The sequence below is a fragment of the Argentina silus genome (genome assembly GCF_951799395.1).
Source record: "Argentina silus genome assembly, chromosome: 9".
Classification (NCBI taxonomy): domain Eukaryota; kingdom Metazoa; phylum Chordata; class Actinopteri; order Argentiniformes; family Argentinidae; genus Argentina; species Argentina silus.
In genome coordinates, this window is record NC_139663.1 from 18,647,451 (window position 1) to 18,664,536 (window position 17,086).

A 17,086-nucleotide genomic window follows, 5' to 3' on the forward strand; every position below is an offset into this window, starting at 1 on the left:
ATGCGTGCGTTTGTCTGTGTGTGTGTGTGTGTGTGTGTGTGTGTGTGTGTGTGTGTAGTTGTGGTGCGCGGCAGGAGTAGACCTGACAGGATGGAAGGCCTGCAGTCAGGACATAGTGACTGTGAAGCCTACAGCCGGCAGCACTGACCCTCTGACTGGAGAGGAGGAGGGAGGGGACAGCAAGAGTAACCACAGCTCCCCAGAGAAGAGGAAGGTACAGTACTGTCAGCTCAGTAGCATAAAGGTATAGTCCACTCCTAATCCAATCTAAGTTTCACTGATATATTCAAACCTCCAAAGGGGTCTAAAGTGAGATGTTCCTGATCTGTGGGACAGTTGTTTGGTCCTCCACTGTAGAAGTCTTCCATTTTGGTTTTTCAACAAAGTTCAACTAAACTATATATACAGACACCCCGACCTTAGTTCTTACAACCATACTGTAACTAACATAAGATAAAGAAGGACATTACACCACCCAAGCTAAAACTAATACACAAGATCGGTACGTTTTTACCTTGGTTTTGACTGAAATGTCGTCCCCCTCCTCCACCTCCCCCCCCCCCTACCTCTCTCTCAGTCGAAGGAGCTCCATGAGACAGACACCATGAGTAGCCGAGTGTGGATCCTGACCAGCACGCACTCCGCCAGTAAAGTGGTCATCATCGACGCCAACCAACCGGGATCGCTGGTTGACCAGTTCAACGTCTGCAATGCCCACGTGCTCTGCATCTCCAGTGTGCCAGGTTAGTGTGGGAATACACAGAGGCTACCACAACAGGACCGCATATCACCTGAACCACATCTACCACAACAGGACCGCATATCACCTGAACCACATCCACTACAACAGGAACGCACACAGCGCTAAATTTTCCCCCCACTAAATTGCCCAGAGGACCACATGTCAATGTTGCAACATCTGAACAACATCTACCAAACAAGGACCACACCTAACATACTAGAACCATATCTACCAAACTAGCACCGCCTCTGCCCTTCCTGAACATACCTGTTACAGAACCACCATTTGCCAGATCACAGCCACTTACAATACACACCTCAACCACATTCTACTGCACCTACTTGAGCAATGCCGTTTTTTCTCTGAATGACCCGGTGCACGTGTCTGTGTGCGTGTGCGTGTATGTGCTTGCTTGCGTGTCATCAGCTGCCAGTGAGAGTGACTACCCGGCGGGGGAGATAGTGCTGGAGTCAGGAGAGGGGGGCGGAGGTGGCGAGGAGTCAGGTGGAGTGGAGGGCATGTTGGCGGGCATCACCCTGGTAGGCTGTGCCACCAACTGCAGTGTAGTGCGCAGCAATTGCTCCTCGCGTACAGACACACCCATTCTGGACAAGGGACAAGGTAAGCGCTCCCAAAATCCCCACATGTGTATCTCAACATGTATGCGAGTGTATGTTGGTTTTGTGTGTTTTTGTGTGTGTGTGTGTGTGTGTGTGTGTGTGTGTGTGTGTGTGCGTGTGTGTGTGTGTGTGTGTCCAATTGGATTGCCGACTCAAAAAGGTGGCCCGGCACATTTTGTGTTGTCACCCCTAGTTGGTCACACAAATCTGACAATAATTGATTCAATTTAATCAATTTAATCAATTATGGGAGTGCTGGCACCCCTGTCATTTGAACCATGTGTGTTTACTACATAAATAAGTTAGTGTGTGTGTGTGTGTGTGTGTGTGTGTGTGTGTGTGTGTGTGTGTGTGTGTGTGTGTGTGTGTGTGTGTGTGTGTGTTAGGGATATGTATGTGATGTGAAGATATAAATCTTTTTTTGAACCTATAACGTATCATCACTGTCCCCCTTGCCAGAGGTGGAAAGAGTACTATAATATCCTATAATATATAACATAAAGTAAAAGTACAATTTCACTCAAGTAAAAGTTGTAGTCGAGGAAACTACTTAAGTAACAGTAAAAAAAAGTAGCATATTAAAGCATAATTAAGTAAATGTACTTTGCATTACTTTTAAAATAAAAAAATATTAGCTCATCATCATCATTACCTGACGCACAAGATTTCCCATGCAATGTTTTTTTTATAGAGGAAGAGAGGAAATGAATGTAAGAGAGGAAATGAATGCAAGAACAAATAGATTTTAATTCAGTATTCAATTACAATTGACTAATTAATTTAAAATATCTAAAAAGCATAAAATGACTTCACTTATTAAGTCATCCATCCACTGCCTCACTCATTCACACACACACACACACACACACACACACACACACACACACACACACAATATTTGTAAGTGAAAGTTACATTATATTAGATTTCATGTTTGAAGGAGTGGCCTAGTTCCGTTCCCGAAAAACATTTTTCATCTGTCGGTGCTCAAGTATCCCAAGTGACGTCTTTCCAAATATCTGTCCTACTTAGCTAGCTAGTAGTAGCTTGTTGTTAACTAGCAACAACCTCAGCATGTTCTCTGGCCAGCAAATTACACTGCACGATGACGCTGTTGCCTTTGATGTCCTTCACATCAAACAGCTCGGTTAGGGATGTCCGTGTTCCTTCTCTCCTCCACATTGAGAGGTGCTAACGTTGTCTCTGCGACTCCTCTAAAACTTCCATCATCATCTCCATCCTTCCTTTATACTCCTTCAATGGGCTGATCTGATTCAAATTCAATCTTATGACTGAGTGGCTCGGTTAGTGTGTGCACGGTTAGATTTGATTGGTTTGTTTGTGTTTAGGCATGTTGCTGGCTATTTGATATGATTGGGCACACTGACCTCAGTTTTAGCACCACTGCTATTTTATTTTTACTGTGCTAAAGCCGACCCGTAATGATTTTGCTATAGATATAATTGTACTCTGTAACGAATAACAACAACAAAAAAGTAGAGAAGTAGAATACTTCATTAAAAACATAGTCAAGTAAAAGTAAAATTACAGACTTTAAAAAATACTCAAAAAAGTAGAAATCCTTGACAAATCCTACTCAATTACAGTAACAATGAGTAGTTGTAATCTGTTCCACCTCTGCCCCTAGCCCCCGTCGCCCCCCCCCTCAGTGGGAAGCTGCACCCTGCTCAGTCGGCAGAAGAAGCTACTGAGGCCACAGAGGTTCCTGAGCCCGCCGCCAATGAGACAGAGGCTTCCTGCCCCCCAGGACCCTTCACCGAGCACGTGTTCACGGATCCCCAGCCACGGGTGGTAGACGACAGTGGTCAATATGACCGGTAAGATTCACAGTTCAATTGAAACTAAAGGGTCTTTGTATGTTGCAAAAATACTATGTTTTTCTTCAGACAAAGGAATCTTAAGTAAACATTTGTATTTTGGCCAATCATAATGCCTGTTTTCATCAACCCAGTCCTTGAAAAATGAAATGTGAATTCATCCTGAAAGTACATTTTACTGTATGGATTGTATTTTGCTTTGAGCTTAAGTGTGGTTTTACTTTGCTGTTAATCTTCTGACATTTTTTGATGAACATTTCTGTTGAGACAAAGTCCACTTTGCTGCATGTATTTGCCCACCTGTGAACTGTGTTGGTCTGTAGTGGACTGTAGTGGTCTCCACTGTGGTGAACTCTTGGGGAACTGAAAGTCTCTGGACATCTCTATTCACAGATGTGCAGGCCAGTCGAAAGAGGAGTTCAGCTCCCCGCCCCAGGAGACAGAGGACGGAAGTGAAGACCCAAAAGCCTGTACCAGCATAGCCCCCACCATGTGGCTGGGTGCTCAAAATGGCTGGTGTGTAGTCGCCAATTTATATATACAGTGTCTTCCATAAGTATTGGAAAGAGGAAGCATTTTGTCTTCTTTTAGCTCAATACTCCAACAGTTTGGATTTGAAATCAAACAATTACTATGAGGTCAAAGTAGAGATTCTCAGCTTTAATTCAATGTTTTTTTTTGACAGGCACTGTATTATATACTTAGCATTTGTGTGTTTGTATCGCTACCCTACTGAGCCTTAACTCTCCTCTCCTTAGGCTTTATGTCCACTCAGCAGTGGCCAACTGGAAGAAGTGTCTCCACTCCATCAAACTGAAGGACTCCGTACTCAGTCTTGTGTAAGTATATATGCCATTTAGGTGACACTTTTATCCAAAGCGACTTACATTGCAGTGAGTGCATACATTTAAGTATATATGGTCCCAGCAGGAATCAAACCCAAATTTGGGGGTAATTTCAACTATATATCTCTCTCTCTCTCTCTCTCTTTTACTCTCTGTGTTTTAGACATGTGAAGGGTCGCGTGCTGGTTGCTCTGGCAGACGGGACACTTGCCATCTTCCATAGATCAGAAGGTAACCTTTCATCTTTGAAATCTCACTGATCTCCCCTTGACCGTGTTTGAATGCTCATACTGCCTATGAAGTGAGGTTGCGTGTCTTAGATTGTTTAGTGAAACAAGTTTTATCTGAATAGATGAAGAAGATAGATTTGCTAGGCAGCTAGCTACTCGTGGTTGACCAGTTCAACCACGCTAAGAATCAGTTATACACAAATCTAGAACATACAGAAATTGGCATATTAGCATAAAAGTCTAAGCTTTTGTGTGTGTACGTGTTCGTGTGCATGGGTATGTATATGTGTTTGTGTGTGTATTTGTCTGGGTATATCTTAATGTGTGTGTGTGTATGTGTGTGTGTGTGTGTGTGCGCGCATGTGTGTACGTTTGTGTGTGTGTTTCCAGATGGGCAATGGGACTTGTCGAACTATCACCTGATGGATCTGGGCAGACCGCACCACTCTATTCGTTGCATGGCGGTGGTCCATGATAAGGTGTGGTGTGGCTACAAGAACAAGATCCACGTCATCCAGCCCAAGAGCATGCAAATCGAGGTGGGTTGGAGTAGCTGGTGTGAGCCGATGACTCATGTTAGCTCCCGGAGCCTAATGCATGGGGGGTTTAGCTCTGGGTAACGCAGTCTCTGATTAGCTGGGGATCTCCTGGCGCGTTACTGAGAGCTTGGGGTTCTTTGAGTGCAGTGTTTGTGAAAGCCTGTTTAACTACTCCTCCTGTACTCGTTTAGACTCCTTCTTTGCGTTCGACTTGTCTTCTCACTCCATCCATCATCTCTTCCCTTCTCTCTTTCTTCTATTCCACCTCTCCTCCTCTGCGTGTGTTTATCACATGTGACAGGTCGTCTCCCTGCAGTGGTGCGCCTGTACATGTACGTTCAAAACATGGAACAGAATCAATTCATGGATAAATTCTCACTTTCCACCCCCCTCTCCCCACCCCCTCCTCCTCCCCCGTCAGAAGTCCTTCGACGCCCACCCTCGCAGGGAGAGCCAGGTGAGGCAGCTGGCGTGGATTGGCGACGGCGTGTGGGTGTCCATTCGGCTGGACTCGACCCTGCGCCTCTACCACGCACTCACACACCAGCACCTGCAGGACGTGGACATAGAGCCGTACGTCAGCAAGATGCTGGGTACGACACGCCGCTATCCGTACACAGCTAGGGGCCATCTTAAAGGTGCAATCCTTAATTTGTTTCTTCAGCCAAGTGGCTGGCCCTCCACAGAAGAAGTACCTTCAGATACACTCCAGTACTTCCAAATACTCTTTTACACATATTTTCAAATGACAATTTTCACATTTGTATTGGAAAGTGATGGAAATACAATAAATACTATTTTGACCTGGATCTGGTCCATAGTAGTCTGTGTGATGCAGCCCATGTATACACTGACCCTCTCTCTCTCTGGCCATGATTGACAGGTACTGGAAAACTGGGCTTCTCCTTCGTCCGAATCACAGCACTTCTGATTGGAGGAAACCGTTTGTGGGTGGGGACCGGCAACGGTGTGGTCATCTCCATCCCGCTGACCGAGAGTGAGTTTGAGTGACACACACACACACACACACACACCACAAATATGCTGTACTCTCACTCTCACACTCACACAGACAGACACAGATGAAAACATACACATGCAAGCAGCATTGCACTCTCTTGCAGTGCACACTTTGACAAGCGTTGTCTCTGACTCTAGACCCTTTCTCTCTCTCTCTGTGTCTTTCTATGCTACTCTCTGTTATAATCCCTCTGTGTCTTAATGCACTGTCTTTTTTCCTGTCTTTTGTTGCTCCTTGATGGCTTCCATCTGGCTTTTTTTTTCTTTCTTTCTTTCTCTCTCTCTCTTTCTCTCTCATGGATCCTACTCCTCTACGCGTCCTCCCTGTCCTGACTGTCCACTCTCTTCCCTCTCCCTTGCTCCCTCCCTCCCTCCTGTAGCGGTAGTCCTTCACCGGGGACAGCTCCTGGGGTTAAGGGGTAAGTTGGGGCTCTCCCTCAGTCCCTCTCTGATGATGCGCCTGCCCTGCCTGCCTTCCCTCCATCATCCCTTTCTAGCTCTCTGGTACAGGCCTGGTTCCATTTCGGTTCCTACCCCTTCTGTATTCACAGCTCTTAAAAGGTCGGATAGGCCTCAGCAATATTCCTATCCTATTGGTAATGTGGAATGCCCGTGTTACTTTCATCAGTTCTCTCAGATCTGTGACCACCAAAAGGGCAAGGGGCCAAAATGGAACTGGGCTATGTCCAATGCTCTCATTTGGTCTGGTGTTAGACCTCAGCTCTCTTAACTTGATGTACTTAATAATGTGTTTACACATTGTTTTATTTTCTTTCTTCATTCTTTATCTTTGATAAACACTGGACGAACACTGGAAACTAGCACTAGCTAAAGTGTTATGGTGCAATGCATCTGACTGTTGAAAAATAGGGGGTTGAAAAATATTGAACGAACCCTTTAATTCAATTTGTCAATGTTTTAATTGCATCTGTCCCCACTCAAAATGATTAGATAAATAAGTTAATAACTATAGTTTGTGGGTAATGTATATGCAAGTATATGCAAATAGTAAATGTACTATTTTGTTAGGATATTTTTTTGTCCGTTCTTTATTGCATGTTGGTGGTATAATCTTTCAGTTAAATTATTATTTCCGATTTTTTAATCATGTGCAAAAGTGTATGGGTGTGTCGTGGGTATATTCAATTGGTTGCCATGTGTACAGAAATGCAGTTAGAAATGTAATGACCAGAGCCGGACAAAATCCATATGAGAAAGGAAGTGGTTACACATGGTATTAACATTAATCTTTTGTTATCATGATGATCAGGTCACTATTCGGTCACGGTGCAGTGTGTCTTCATCTGGTATTGCAAATATGACAATCAAATGAATTACATAAAGGACAATGGTGACCCCTCAATGGATCCTAAAACTTTATGGAAGGCTGCAAAAGCAACTCTTGTCTAAAAATATGGGCACAATCGAAATGTAGGCATCTGTTGTAATACAGAATGCTTGTTAATACCAGGTGTAACCACAGCCAAAGATAAGGATGTCTGTTCTGCATTACACATTTCTATCTGAACGTCAGTTTTGTTGTGACATGCAAATATTGGTCTTGCGCGTCTGCTCAATGTATGCTTCTGTGTTTGGACAGTCTCATTGGTGTTCTGGTCCGATTGGATAGTAGGTCACATGTCAGCCAGCGTATTTAGTATTGGCTGTATTGGCTGTAGTATTGGCTGTTGACTCTGCCCTCTTCCTCTGCAGCTAATAAGGTGTCTCCGACGTCATCCGGGGGTGTGATCCATGTGTATGCGGACGACAGCGCAGAGAAGAGCAGCGGCAGCTTCATCCCCTACTGCTCTATGGCCCAGGCCCAGCTCTGTTTCCATGGACACCGTGACGCCGTCAAGTTCTTTGTCTCTGTGCCAGGTTAGCAGTTAGTACCCCTCTAAACAGTCAAACTTCAACTTAAATCTTAATGAAGTTTGAGTCACAGACCAGAGACATTGAGTGCAGGGTTGGTCAAAGTTAATGGAAACCAACTGGACACAAAAATACCAAAGCAGTAATTTTTTTGCGTTGAGTCTTTTGAGAGTCCCGTCTGGCGATACACAGCATTGGAAAATAACTGGATTCAAATAGAACAGCTGGATTCAAATAAAATATTCTCTGTCACGTCACTTTTCCATTATCCACTCACCTTTGGATGTATAGATTCACCACCTCCCATTCCCTTCAAATCCCTGTTATTCCCTTCCTGGTTGGTGTGTACAGGACCAGCTTGGGGTGTCACTAGAAGTATAAAACTTCTAACCCCGTTTTTTTTTTTGCCAGGCAATGTGTTGGCCACCCTAAACGGCAGTGTTCTGGACAGCCCTTCCGAGGGCCAGGGCTCCACCGTGCCCCCGGAGGCCGAGGCACAGAGTGTGCAGAACGTACTGGTGCTGAGTGGAGGGGAGGGCTACATCGACTTCCGCATCGGTAAGGAAACACACACCCACTCACTGCACACCCACTCACTGCACACCCACTCAGATCGATAACTGTTCACAACTGTACACAACTAACACACATATGCTGTATTGACTATATTGCGGAACTCTATAATAGAGTTATAATAAGAGAGTGCTGTCCGGTGGTTTGTTTATGGGCTATGCTTATGGATAACCTCTAACCTCCTGTGTCTCTGGTCCCCTCTTCCTGTGTCAGGCGACGGCGAGGATGACGAGACGGAGGAAGTGGAGGGCGGCGCGCCACAGATGAAGCCCGCCTTGTGCAAAGCCGAGCGGAGTCATATCATCGTGTGGCAGGTGTCCTACATCCCAGAGTGAACCTGGGGTCACCTTGCACCCTACTCAGCCCCTGCAACCTACTATTACTCCCCCCCATCCCGTCCTACAAACGCTGAAGCAACCTCCCTCCTTTCCCCGCCCTTTATCTATCCTTGGTCATGTAACTACCACTACTATTATTCCCAAGTTCTGTAACTACCCCTGTAACTATCTACCCCCCTCCCAAACACCTTGTAACTACCTATTGCCTTGTAAGTATCACCCCCAGTCCAGTAACTTTCCAAATACCTTGACAACACCTCCCTAGTCTTATTTCTACCCCCCTACCAATCTCCACGGGCCTTGTAACTACCTCCCCCACCCTGTATCTACACCATAAATCCTCTATCTACCCTACCCTGTAAGTACCGCCATATTTCCTGTATTGACCTCAAATGTCCTGCATCTGCCCCAATGCTGCCCTCTCCTACCTCCATTTGTAGTTTCCCTGAGTTTCACCTCCCGTCCACTGGCACGTCAGCCCAAACCCCCGCCTTTGCATCGTTCCAATAACACTTTACTGGAACGTAAACAACATATAATGCCTCCAGATTACAGTATAAAATATTTCCAGCAACAGCCATTCAGTAATCCCTATCTATTTATGCTACAGTTTACTTAGACCACCCACCCCCAACCAACTCACAGCTGAGTGAGTTGCCCCCAGAGACAGACAGCTGATTGGTCAGGGGGATTCAGAAAACAGGCAGCTGATTGGTCTGACAGGCAGCTCATTGGTTGGATTGATGCAGAGAAAGAGACTTGGGTCGGGGTGGTTTGTTCTTTGACAGTGGGTTTGTCAGAGTGAAGCAAAGGTAGTTGTGTGCATGGGGCTAGGCAACTACATCAGGTTCACATTCAGGAGGACCCATCTGGGCCCAGGAATGGAGGAGAGACAGAAATGAGAGGGGGAGATAAAGCTGATAAACGCAGTCTCTTCAGTCTTAACAGTCTAGGGTGAGTTTGACGAAAGCTTCGTACCTAATTTCCCCCGAACACCCAGCCGCAAAGACGTTAGAGAGTAACAATTGTAAACCCACTGTTTGCAGGTCAATCTTCTGTGCTAAAATGAAATGTGTGAAATTAAGAACTTTGCTGGTATAGGAAAGGCGTGGGTCTGGATAATTTAAAATAAATAAAGTACTGCTTTGCCTATGAAGCTTTCGAGAAACTCACCCCAGAGCAGTTTAAATTTAAATCATCAAACGTTTGGCAGAACAAAGGCCTTTATTGGCATGACACATCCTTGAGCTGTGAGCTGATTGGCTCATTACTGATTCATCCCCATACTCGGCTGTGATTCGCTGTTCCCAGACCTACAGCTGGACAGTGAGGCTTGTGAATGGTTGCCAGTTTGGAGTGACAGCTGTCACTTATGTTATTGTAAATCTCCAGACACACCCAAGCTCCTCCCCCTTGTTCAGTATGTAACTCATATGTTGATCTCTTATCTGTGTGGATTAAATATTTAACATATGTGCGCTGAAAACCAGAAACCATGTTTGTTGACTTTTCCTGTCTGCTTCTGTTATTGTTTATTTAACCAGAGAAATCACAGAGATTTTAATGCACAGTATTTTACAAGCAAGACCTTGGCCAAGAAGGCAGCACACACAGAGTTACACAGGCACAAAAGACAATCAATGTAGGAAACAAGTGCCATCAAAATGTCCTTTTTTCAAGAAGAAAAAAAGAGTTCTTAAGAGTTGGTCCTACTCAGTGCCAGTAAGAAGGTTGCCGTTGACAGCTCAGAGTTGGCAGTGGGAGTGCATTATGAGTTGTTGTAGTCATGACTACGCTTTTAGCATGATTCCCATGAGTAATTCTGAGAGGTTTGATAACTACCGGCCTTGGCTTCCTGATGATGAATGGTTAAAATCATGTGCACTCCACGGTCAACAGCCCTCGAAAATACCATCCTCAAAATAAATACCTCAAAATAAAAGTCCTTTTGTTAAATGTTCCATGGGGCAGCATAGCTAAAAGTACTCCAAAAAGTATGACAAATTCCGTTTCTGTGTTTGGGACGTTATATAAGATACAGTTCTGTGAACTCAGTCTGTACTGAACATGTCTTGGTAGGATATATAAGCAAAAAACATAGCATCCCAAGTCCCAAAATGAAACACGGTTTAAAAGCTGTTCTGGGATATGTTTTTATTTAGCATTTTGGTCAATAGCATTAAATTGCACAAACAATGTAGAAAATCGCATTTTGTGAGAGTTAAGCGAAAAATTAAACCCTCTTTTTTAGTAACAAAGGACAGTGGTTCCAAAGCAGTGAAGCTCCAATCCATTTGGAACGAACCCTCTCCACTTCTCTACATTCATGTTGCACAGTGCATACAATCAGATCGTGGTTAGAACTGATCAAATAAATACACATTCAGTGCACTGTGATCATGTGCCTTCAGATTAAAAGCCTATAGTTGTTGGTTTAAGTTGCCCTTAGTTGTTGAACTAATGTCATAGTGTTTATAGTTTTTGTAATCTGTACATAGTGGCAACTTCTGCCTCAATCCAAATGTTTTCCCCTGATGTCATACATCATGATGTTTGCTCTGTCAATGCTTAGTGCTAAGTTAAGTTGGTCCAATATATTTCTATTAAACATATGTTATTATGATAGAGAGTAGATTGGACCGAGGGTATGAGTTGAGTTACTACCTGAGAGCGCTTGTGTATTCTACATCCAATACGAGGAGCAGCGGCAGATATGGACTAAATTGACCTACATGATTCTCCGTGTAGTGGGATCTCAATCGCAGTGGTAGGCTATCTGACTGTAGGAGAGCCATAGCAATGGAGTGCAAAAGATTTTAGCAGCTCTTTTCTCTCACCTACAGCTGTATAAAAGGCTGCTAAAGCATTGTGTCTGTGTGTGTGTTTATATACACTCACCGAGCACTTTATTAGGAACACTACTAATGCTGGGTAGGGCCTCCCTTTGCTCTCAAAACAGCCTCAATTCTTCGCATTGATTCCACAAGATGTTGGAAACATTCCTTTGAGATTCTGGTCCATGATGTGACATCACGCAATTCCTGCAGATTTTTTCAGGTGCACTTTCAAGCTGTGAATCTCCCGTTCTACCACATCCCAAAGGTGTTCTAGGTGACTGGGAAGGCCACTGAAGAACACTGAACTCATTGTCATGTTCACGAAACCAGTTTGAGACGACTTTTGCTTTGTGACATGGTGCATTATCATGCTGGAAGTAGCTATTAGAAGATGTGGCCATGCAGGGATGCACATGGTCAGCAACAATACTCAAATAGGCTGTGGCATTCAAGCGATGATTGATTGGTATTAACGGGCCCAAAGTGTGCCAAGAAAACATTCCCCACACCATTACACCACCTCCACCGTGAGAAGGTGTACAGGTGTTCCTAATAAAGTGCTCAGTGAGTGTATATACATATATATATACACATGGTCTGTGTATGAGAGTGTGTTCAAGTATTAAAGTGTGTCACTCATAGATCCAGTGGGTGCTGCTCTCCTCCCAGCACTGCAGCTCCTGCTGTTGGAACCACAGTGAGATCTCCCTCTGAGCACTCTCCTCAGTGTCACTGCCATGGACCACATTCCTACAACACAGAGACCACACGGTTGTTAAAACGCACGCACGCACACACCTACCAAGATCGCATTCCCTACAACGACCTCACACACTGAGAACCCTCTTCCTGGCTGGCTGCTCACCTGCCCACCTGCACGCAGTAGTCCCCTCTGATAGTTCCGGGGAGTGAGTCTGCAGGGTTGGTCTCTCCGATCATCTTACGAGAGGTCTTTACCACATCCAAACCTTGCCACACCTAAACACACACACACACACACACACACACACACACACACACACACACACACACACACAGGACCTTTGTGTCTAAATTTAGCATTTACACTTGTCCACGATGGGGCCACAATGCGAGCTCATCCACATCTGTTTCACAGATGTGTCTTTTTTTCCATTTACACCTATCTTTTCATGTGGACACAATCTGGACGAGGTTAGCCCAGCACACTTAATTCACACCATCTCCCTGTAATTACGCCATTCATGACTCGTTAGTTCCATTTCTTCATCATTTATCTTGCATCACTGGTCAGAGCAGTTGTACTGCTCACTGACTGACTTCATTTCAATGGTGTGTGTGTGTGTGTGTGTGTGTGTTTTGTTTGGACACATATTTCATCCTTAAACTACCTAGACCTCAGACTGAAACTAGTACAGTAGGAGATGGGGGAAGGGAATAGGGGCCAAAAGGGAACCAGGCCTTTGTTTGTCAGACTGTGTTCTAAGCCTCACCATTGCGACAATGGGCCCAGAACTCATGTAGCGGACCAGTCCATTGAAGAAGGGTTTGTTTCTCAGGTCCCAGTAGTGCTCCTTCAATAGATCCTCAGAGGCCTAGTAGAGAGAGAGAGACCACACATGGACTGTATTATTATCATATTTGGAAGATGGCTTTGATCCTCAATTCCATTACTTCTAGTCTGCAGCTGGAGTTGTGCATATCTAGCCGTGTATACCTAGATGGCTTTCAGTGCCACCATTTTTTAAGGATCGGTGTGTGTCACAGTTTGAGTCCCACAGATCTAAGGGTGATGGACCAGGTCTCCGGGGCCACGTGTTAGCCCACTGAGCTAAGTGTTATGTTATGAGGAAGTATAACTAACCCTGTTCCAAACACAGGCCTACCTGCACAAGTTTGAGTCCCACCAGTCTAAATCCCTTCTTCTCGAAGCGGTGGATGATCTCTCCCACCAGTCTTCGGTGAACGCCATCCGGCTTCACGGCGATGAAGGTGCGTTCATTTACGCCCGTCCAGCCTAGGAGCAAGGCACAGATAATAACACTACTATGACAACCCCTCGCCCCTTCCTAACCCTGAATACTTTGTGTTGGGTCCCTCGTCCCTCATAGGTCTCAAAGAAGTGGATGCTCACAGAAGTTGATCTCCCAGGGTTATTTTCAGACTGGGAGGTCAGTGTCTGGAGCAAGCAACTCAGTGACAATCCTGCACAAGTGAAACATTACAACCATTACTTCAAATAACACCTCAAGCCTCATATTGCCTACATTTCTGTATTTAAGACTAATATTTACAGAGTGGTAAGGTTAATGATAGTGGTCACAACACATGCCAACTGATTTACAAGAAGTGATTTTCTTGTCTCCTGACCTCCTTGCTGGCCACTGTTTTGCAGATAAATACAATTCTGATCAAACCCAGTCTCTCTTTCATCCACAATATTAAGGAGACAATCATATCAGTAGAATAGGACAGAATAGGTAGAAGGTAGATAGAATAGGACAAACCTAAAATCAGCAACATTTTACTGAACCATAAGTACTCATCTTCTTCTAACAACACTGCACTGTTTTGGAAACTAGTCAAGGAGGGCACGCTCAAAATGAGTGAGATGGTATGCAGTGCACTAAATCAAAACGAAAGCCAATAAATTCATGGTAAGAGAAAGGAAATTGAGAAACCTGTAATCAACAACCCCTCTGAAAATAATCTCTCACACTCACAGCCGCTCACCCCCACCCCTTCTTTATAATCCCTCTTGATTTGAGAGTCGGTAAAACTGACTGAGAAATACATCTCATCCAAAACAGATGTGCCTTATTAAATACAGCATCTTACCAGATTCTTCAATTAGTGCATGCTTTGTAACCAAATCCTCATCTTCCTGCTGAAAAGGCAATAACCTTTTTTTCGTTCCCATATCAGTGTCGCACGGAGGTGACGCGTAATCAACCAATCAGTGATGGCGTAACGGACATCGCGGATGATGACGGAACCAATGGAAGCGCAGCACTAAGCTATTAATAGGATGTAGAGTATCAATTGATCTTGTCATATTGAGAGGGTACATTATACGGCTGCGCAGTGCATAACAGCAATTGTAACCAGCATCAAATGGATCATTGTAATCTGCGATTTAAATAAAATAGAGGTTGGGGGATATAGCATTATCCACGCCGAGCATCTCTGTAAAAATAGGACAGTTTCTACTGTGTGTTTGCATAGTTGGTTCTGGTTCTACATTTACATTTTTGACATTTAGCAGACGCCTTCATCCAAAGCGATTTACAACAAGTACATTTGTCTAAAGTAAGTGAATCATCTATACATCAGTCATCATAAGAAAAACAAATCTATGCTAGGACCAGGGGCCATTGACAGTCACAATGCTAGAAATAAGGATTAGTTGTTTTTTTTCTTCGTAAAATTATTTACAGTAGAGAATAATAATAATAATAATTTAAAAAGTAATCATTTCTTCTTCTAGCCTTCTCTTCGCCGCACAGGACAACACATGTTAATCTCTCTAGAGTGACTGCTACGCACATGCGCAGTCTGACGAAATCATCCGCATGAATAAAAACATTCGTGACACAATTTAAAATATCTTCCCACTTACTTGCACTTCCTGGTCCAGCTACTTTCACAAAATATGAAACCCATCACTGATAGACCTCTCTGTGCATCCCTGCAGTGGCTACGTTGCTAGTTTCCGGGGTGGACAACGACTACAATTGGATTTCGAGCCACTCAACCATACTCTAATTCTAAAAAATCTTTGCTCTAATCCAGCTAGTCTGATCTGTGACTGGGTCCTCCTACTCAATTTCACATCCACGATAAATGCCATGAAGTCCCTTCAGACGCACGCACTCAAAACCATGGGCCTTATTCGCATCCGTGTTCTGTGAACGACAATAGTGGAACTACGTCGAACTACCTCGGGTGTATGTAAATGACGAGTTCTTCAAAATAAAAGCTCCCACGTTAAACTTGTTTAAGAAATAGTAAATATGGACAAAAGAAAGACGAATTATATTTAGCTGTCTCTGAAAATTGTAAATATTTGTGTTTTTAAGAGTTTGTAATTGTCCTAATTTCCCTGATGAAAGACTGCTGGACTGCATAGGGCACATACAATGGACTGTACAAATATTTTTGTTTGTGTTAAACTTGATCTTTACTACCAATATACTCAGCAACACTTCTAGAATATGAATCAAGTGAGTTTTAACCATGAGCGGTGTCATACAAAGTGTTCATAGCTTTTGACTGTGGCCCAACAGTTGTAAGTGCCCCATCTAGACTGCATAGAGCAGACATAATTGACTGTACATGTGCATTATAATGATAAAAATGACTTTTCTGAAATTGTACATACTTTCTGTTACACAATATGTCCTTATTCCATGAAAGATATTCAATATTATGATCCCATCACTTTCCAGTGATCCTCTTACCTTGCGCTTTTATTTTTGAAATCGCAAAACCGGAAGTCTTATTGTCGGAATCTGCCGCTTATTATCGCTCAGAGAACACAGGTGGCCTTCGCTACATTCTTGTATCCAGGTGTCTGATGGCAATTTGAAAAACAGCCACTTACAGAAACTGCAGGTTGCTGTCTGGCAAACTAACGTACTTTGCATACATGTGTTGTGTTGGGTGTTATGTCCGTAAGTATGACTTGAAAATGAAGACCAACCTGTCTGGAAAATATTTGCAAATATAGTCAAGAAGAGGCAAATCATTGTTGTGTCACCAGAAGCCGGTGCCTCGCACCACCGCAATCACGTCAGCGACGGAGAGAGGAAGGAAGTGACACGCGCACGTGAAATGTGTCGCCAAAATATTGACGCGAGCGCGTTCTCAAGACAGTGGAGCGCGAATGCGCAGTGGCTGCAGGTAACGTTATTCTACGTTCTTTTACACTTGTCGCGGTTTTTAAACTTTCTTTTTAAAGCTGAATATCGTTCTAGTAAAGGCAGCTCATTCCACTCGGAGGCTCATAAATACAGGGATATTACAGTAGTTGGACAGTATCTGGATACAGAACGCATTTTAATATAAAGTGTAAATGGGAATGCTATTAGTCCTTAGAGTTTGTGCAAAAGAGATGTCATATTATTGCTGCTGGGTTTTAACTCTCACCCATAGGGGTCATTATAGTATGAGCTAGACCATAAGGCACACATATTGGGCTATAGAGATACACTGTTGTGTGTATCAATTAATGACTGTAAAGAATCGACACTTGTGCAGGCCTCTGCTGATCAAGCATGAACTATTATCCTTGCATTAAGATGGACTCAGTTCAACTTATTGAGTGATTTGTTGATGACATTTTTGCATTTTAGCTCATTTTAAGAGTGTCATAGCAAAGGGTCTGAATACTTATGTACATGAGGTATTTCTGTATTTCAATTTTAATAAATTTACTGAAATTTCAAAAAAAAAAAAATCGCTTTGTCATTCTGGGGTATTGTGTGTGAATTGATGGCAAATTCTTTTAATTTAATTCATTTTAAATTGAGTCTGTAACATGAGTGTCAATACAATTGTTTTGAAGGTTGTACACTCAAAAGACTTGTCATTTATTTGCAAGAAGACCCATTTGAGACAAGAAAAAGGACAATACAGCACACAGTACAAAGAG

General features: G+C 43.6%; 2 protein-coding genes across 3 annotated transcripts in view; one reads left to right on the forward strand and one right to left on the reverse strand.

Moving 5' to 3' along the window:
* Window positions 1-10,088, forward strand: part of mapk8ip3 (mitogen-activated protein kinase 8 interacting protein 3) — a gene marked incomplete at its 5' end in the record, with an annotated part of 37,807 nt that extends 27,719 nt beyond the window's left edge. The window contains 14 exons of the mRNA XM_083676657.1: window positions 59-214; window positions 578-743; window positions 1,169-1,402; window positions 3,011-3,200; window positions 3,594-3,716; window positions 3,959-4,039; window positions 4,209-4,276; window positions 4,666-4,814; window positions 5,236-5,407; window positions 5,698-5,811; window positions 6,215-6,253; window positions 7,548-7,712; window positions 8,118-8,264; window positions 8,493-10,088. Coding sequence (XP_083532783.1) covers window positions 59-214; window positions 578-743; window positions 1,169-1,402; window positions 3,011-3,200; window positions 3,594-3,716; window positions 3,959-4,039; window positions 4,209-4,276; window positions 4,666-4,814; window positions 5,236-5,407; window positions 5,698-5,811; window positions 6,215-6,253; window positions 7,548-7,712; window positions 8,118-8,264; window positions 8,493-8,614 — 1,926 coding nt within the window. The 3' untranslated portion in view covers window positions 8,615-10,088. The remainder of the gene's footprint in view (window positions 1-58; window positions 215-577; window positions 744-1,168; window positions 1,403-3,010; window positions 3,201-3,593; window positions 3,717-3,958; window positions 4,040-4,208; window positions 4,277-4,665; window positions 4,815-5,235; window positions 5,408-5,697; window positions 5,812-6,214; window positions 6,254-7,547; window positions 7,713-8,117; window positions 8,265-8,492) is intronic.
* A 510-nt stretch (window positions 10,089-10,598) lies between these two features.
* Window positions 10,599-16,231, reverse strand: nme3 (NME/NM23 nucleoside diphosphate kinase 3). Of its 2 annotated transcripts, none has more exons than XM_083676338.1 (5): window positions 14,272-15,025; window positions 13,320-13,450; window positions 12,927-13,028; window positions 12,320-12,432; window positions 10,599-12,204 (listed from the first exon to the last, which is right to left on the reverse strand). In XM_083676338.1, the coding sequence occupies exons 1-5, from the start codon at window positions 14,351-14,353 to the stop codon at window positions 12,087-12,089; spliced, it is 546 nt and encodes a 181-aa protein (XP_083532464.1). In that variant the 5' UTR covers window positions 14,354-15,025; the 3' UTR covers window positions 10,599-12,086. The 2 variants fall into 2 exon arrangements, with proteins under 2 accessions (XP_083532464.1, XP_083532465.1); XM_083676339.1 differs by lacking the exon at window positions 14,272-15,025 and adding an exon at window positions 16,136-16,231 and having other exon boundaries at window positions 10,601-12,204.
* Window positions 16,232-17,086: the final 855 nt, after the last annotated feature.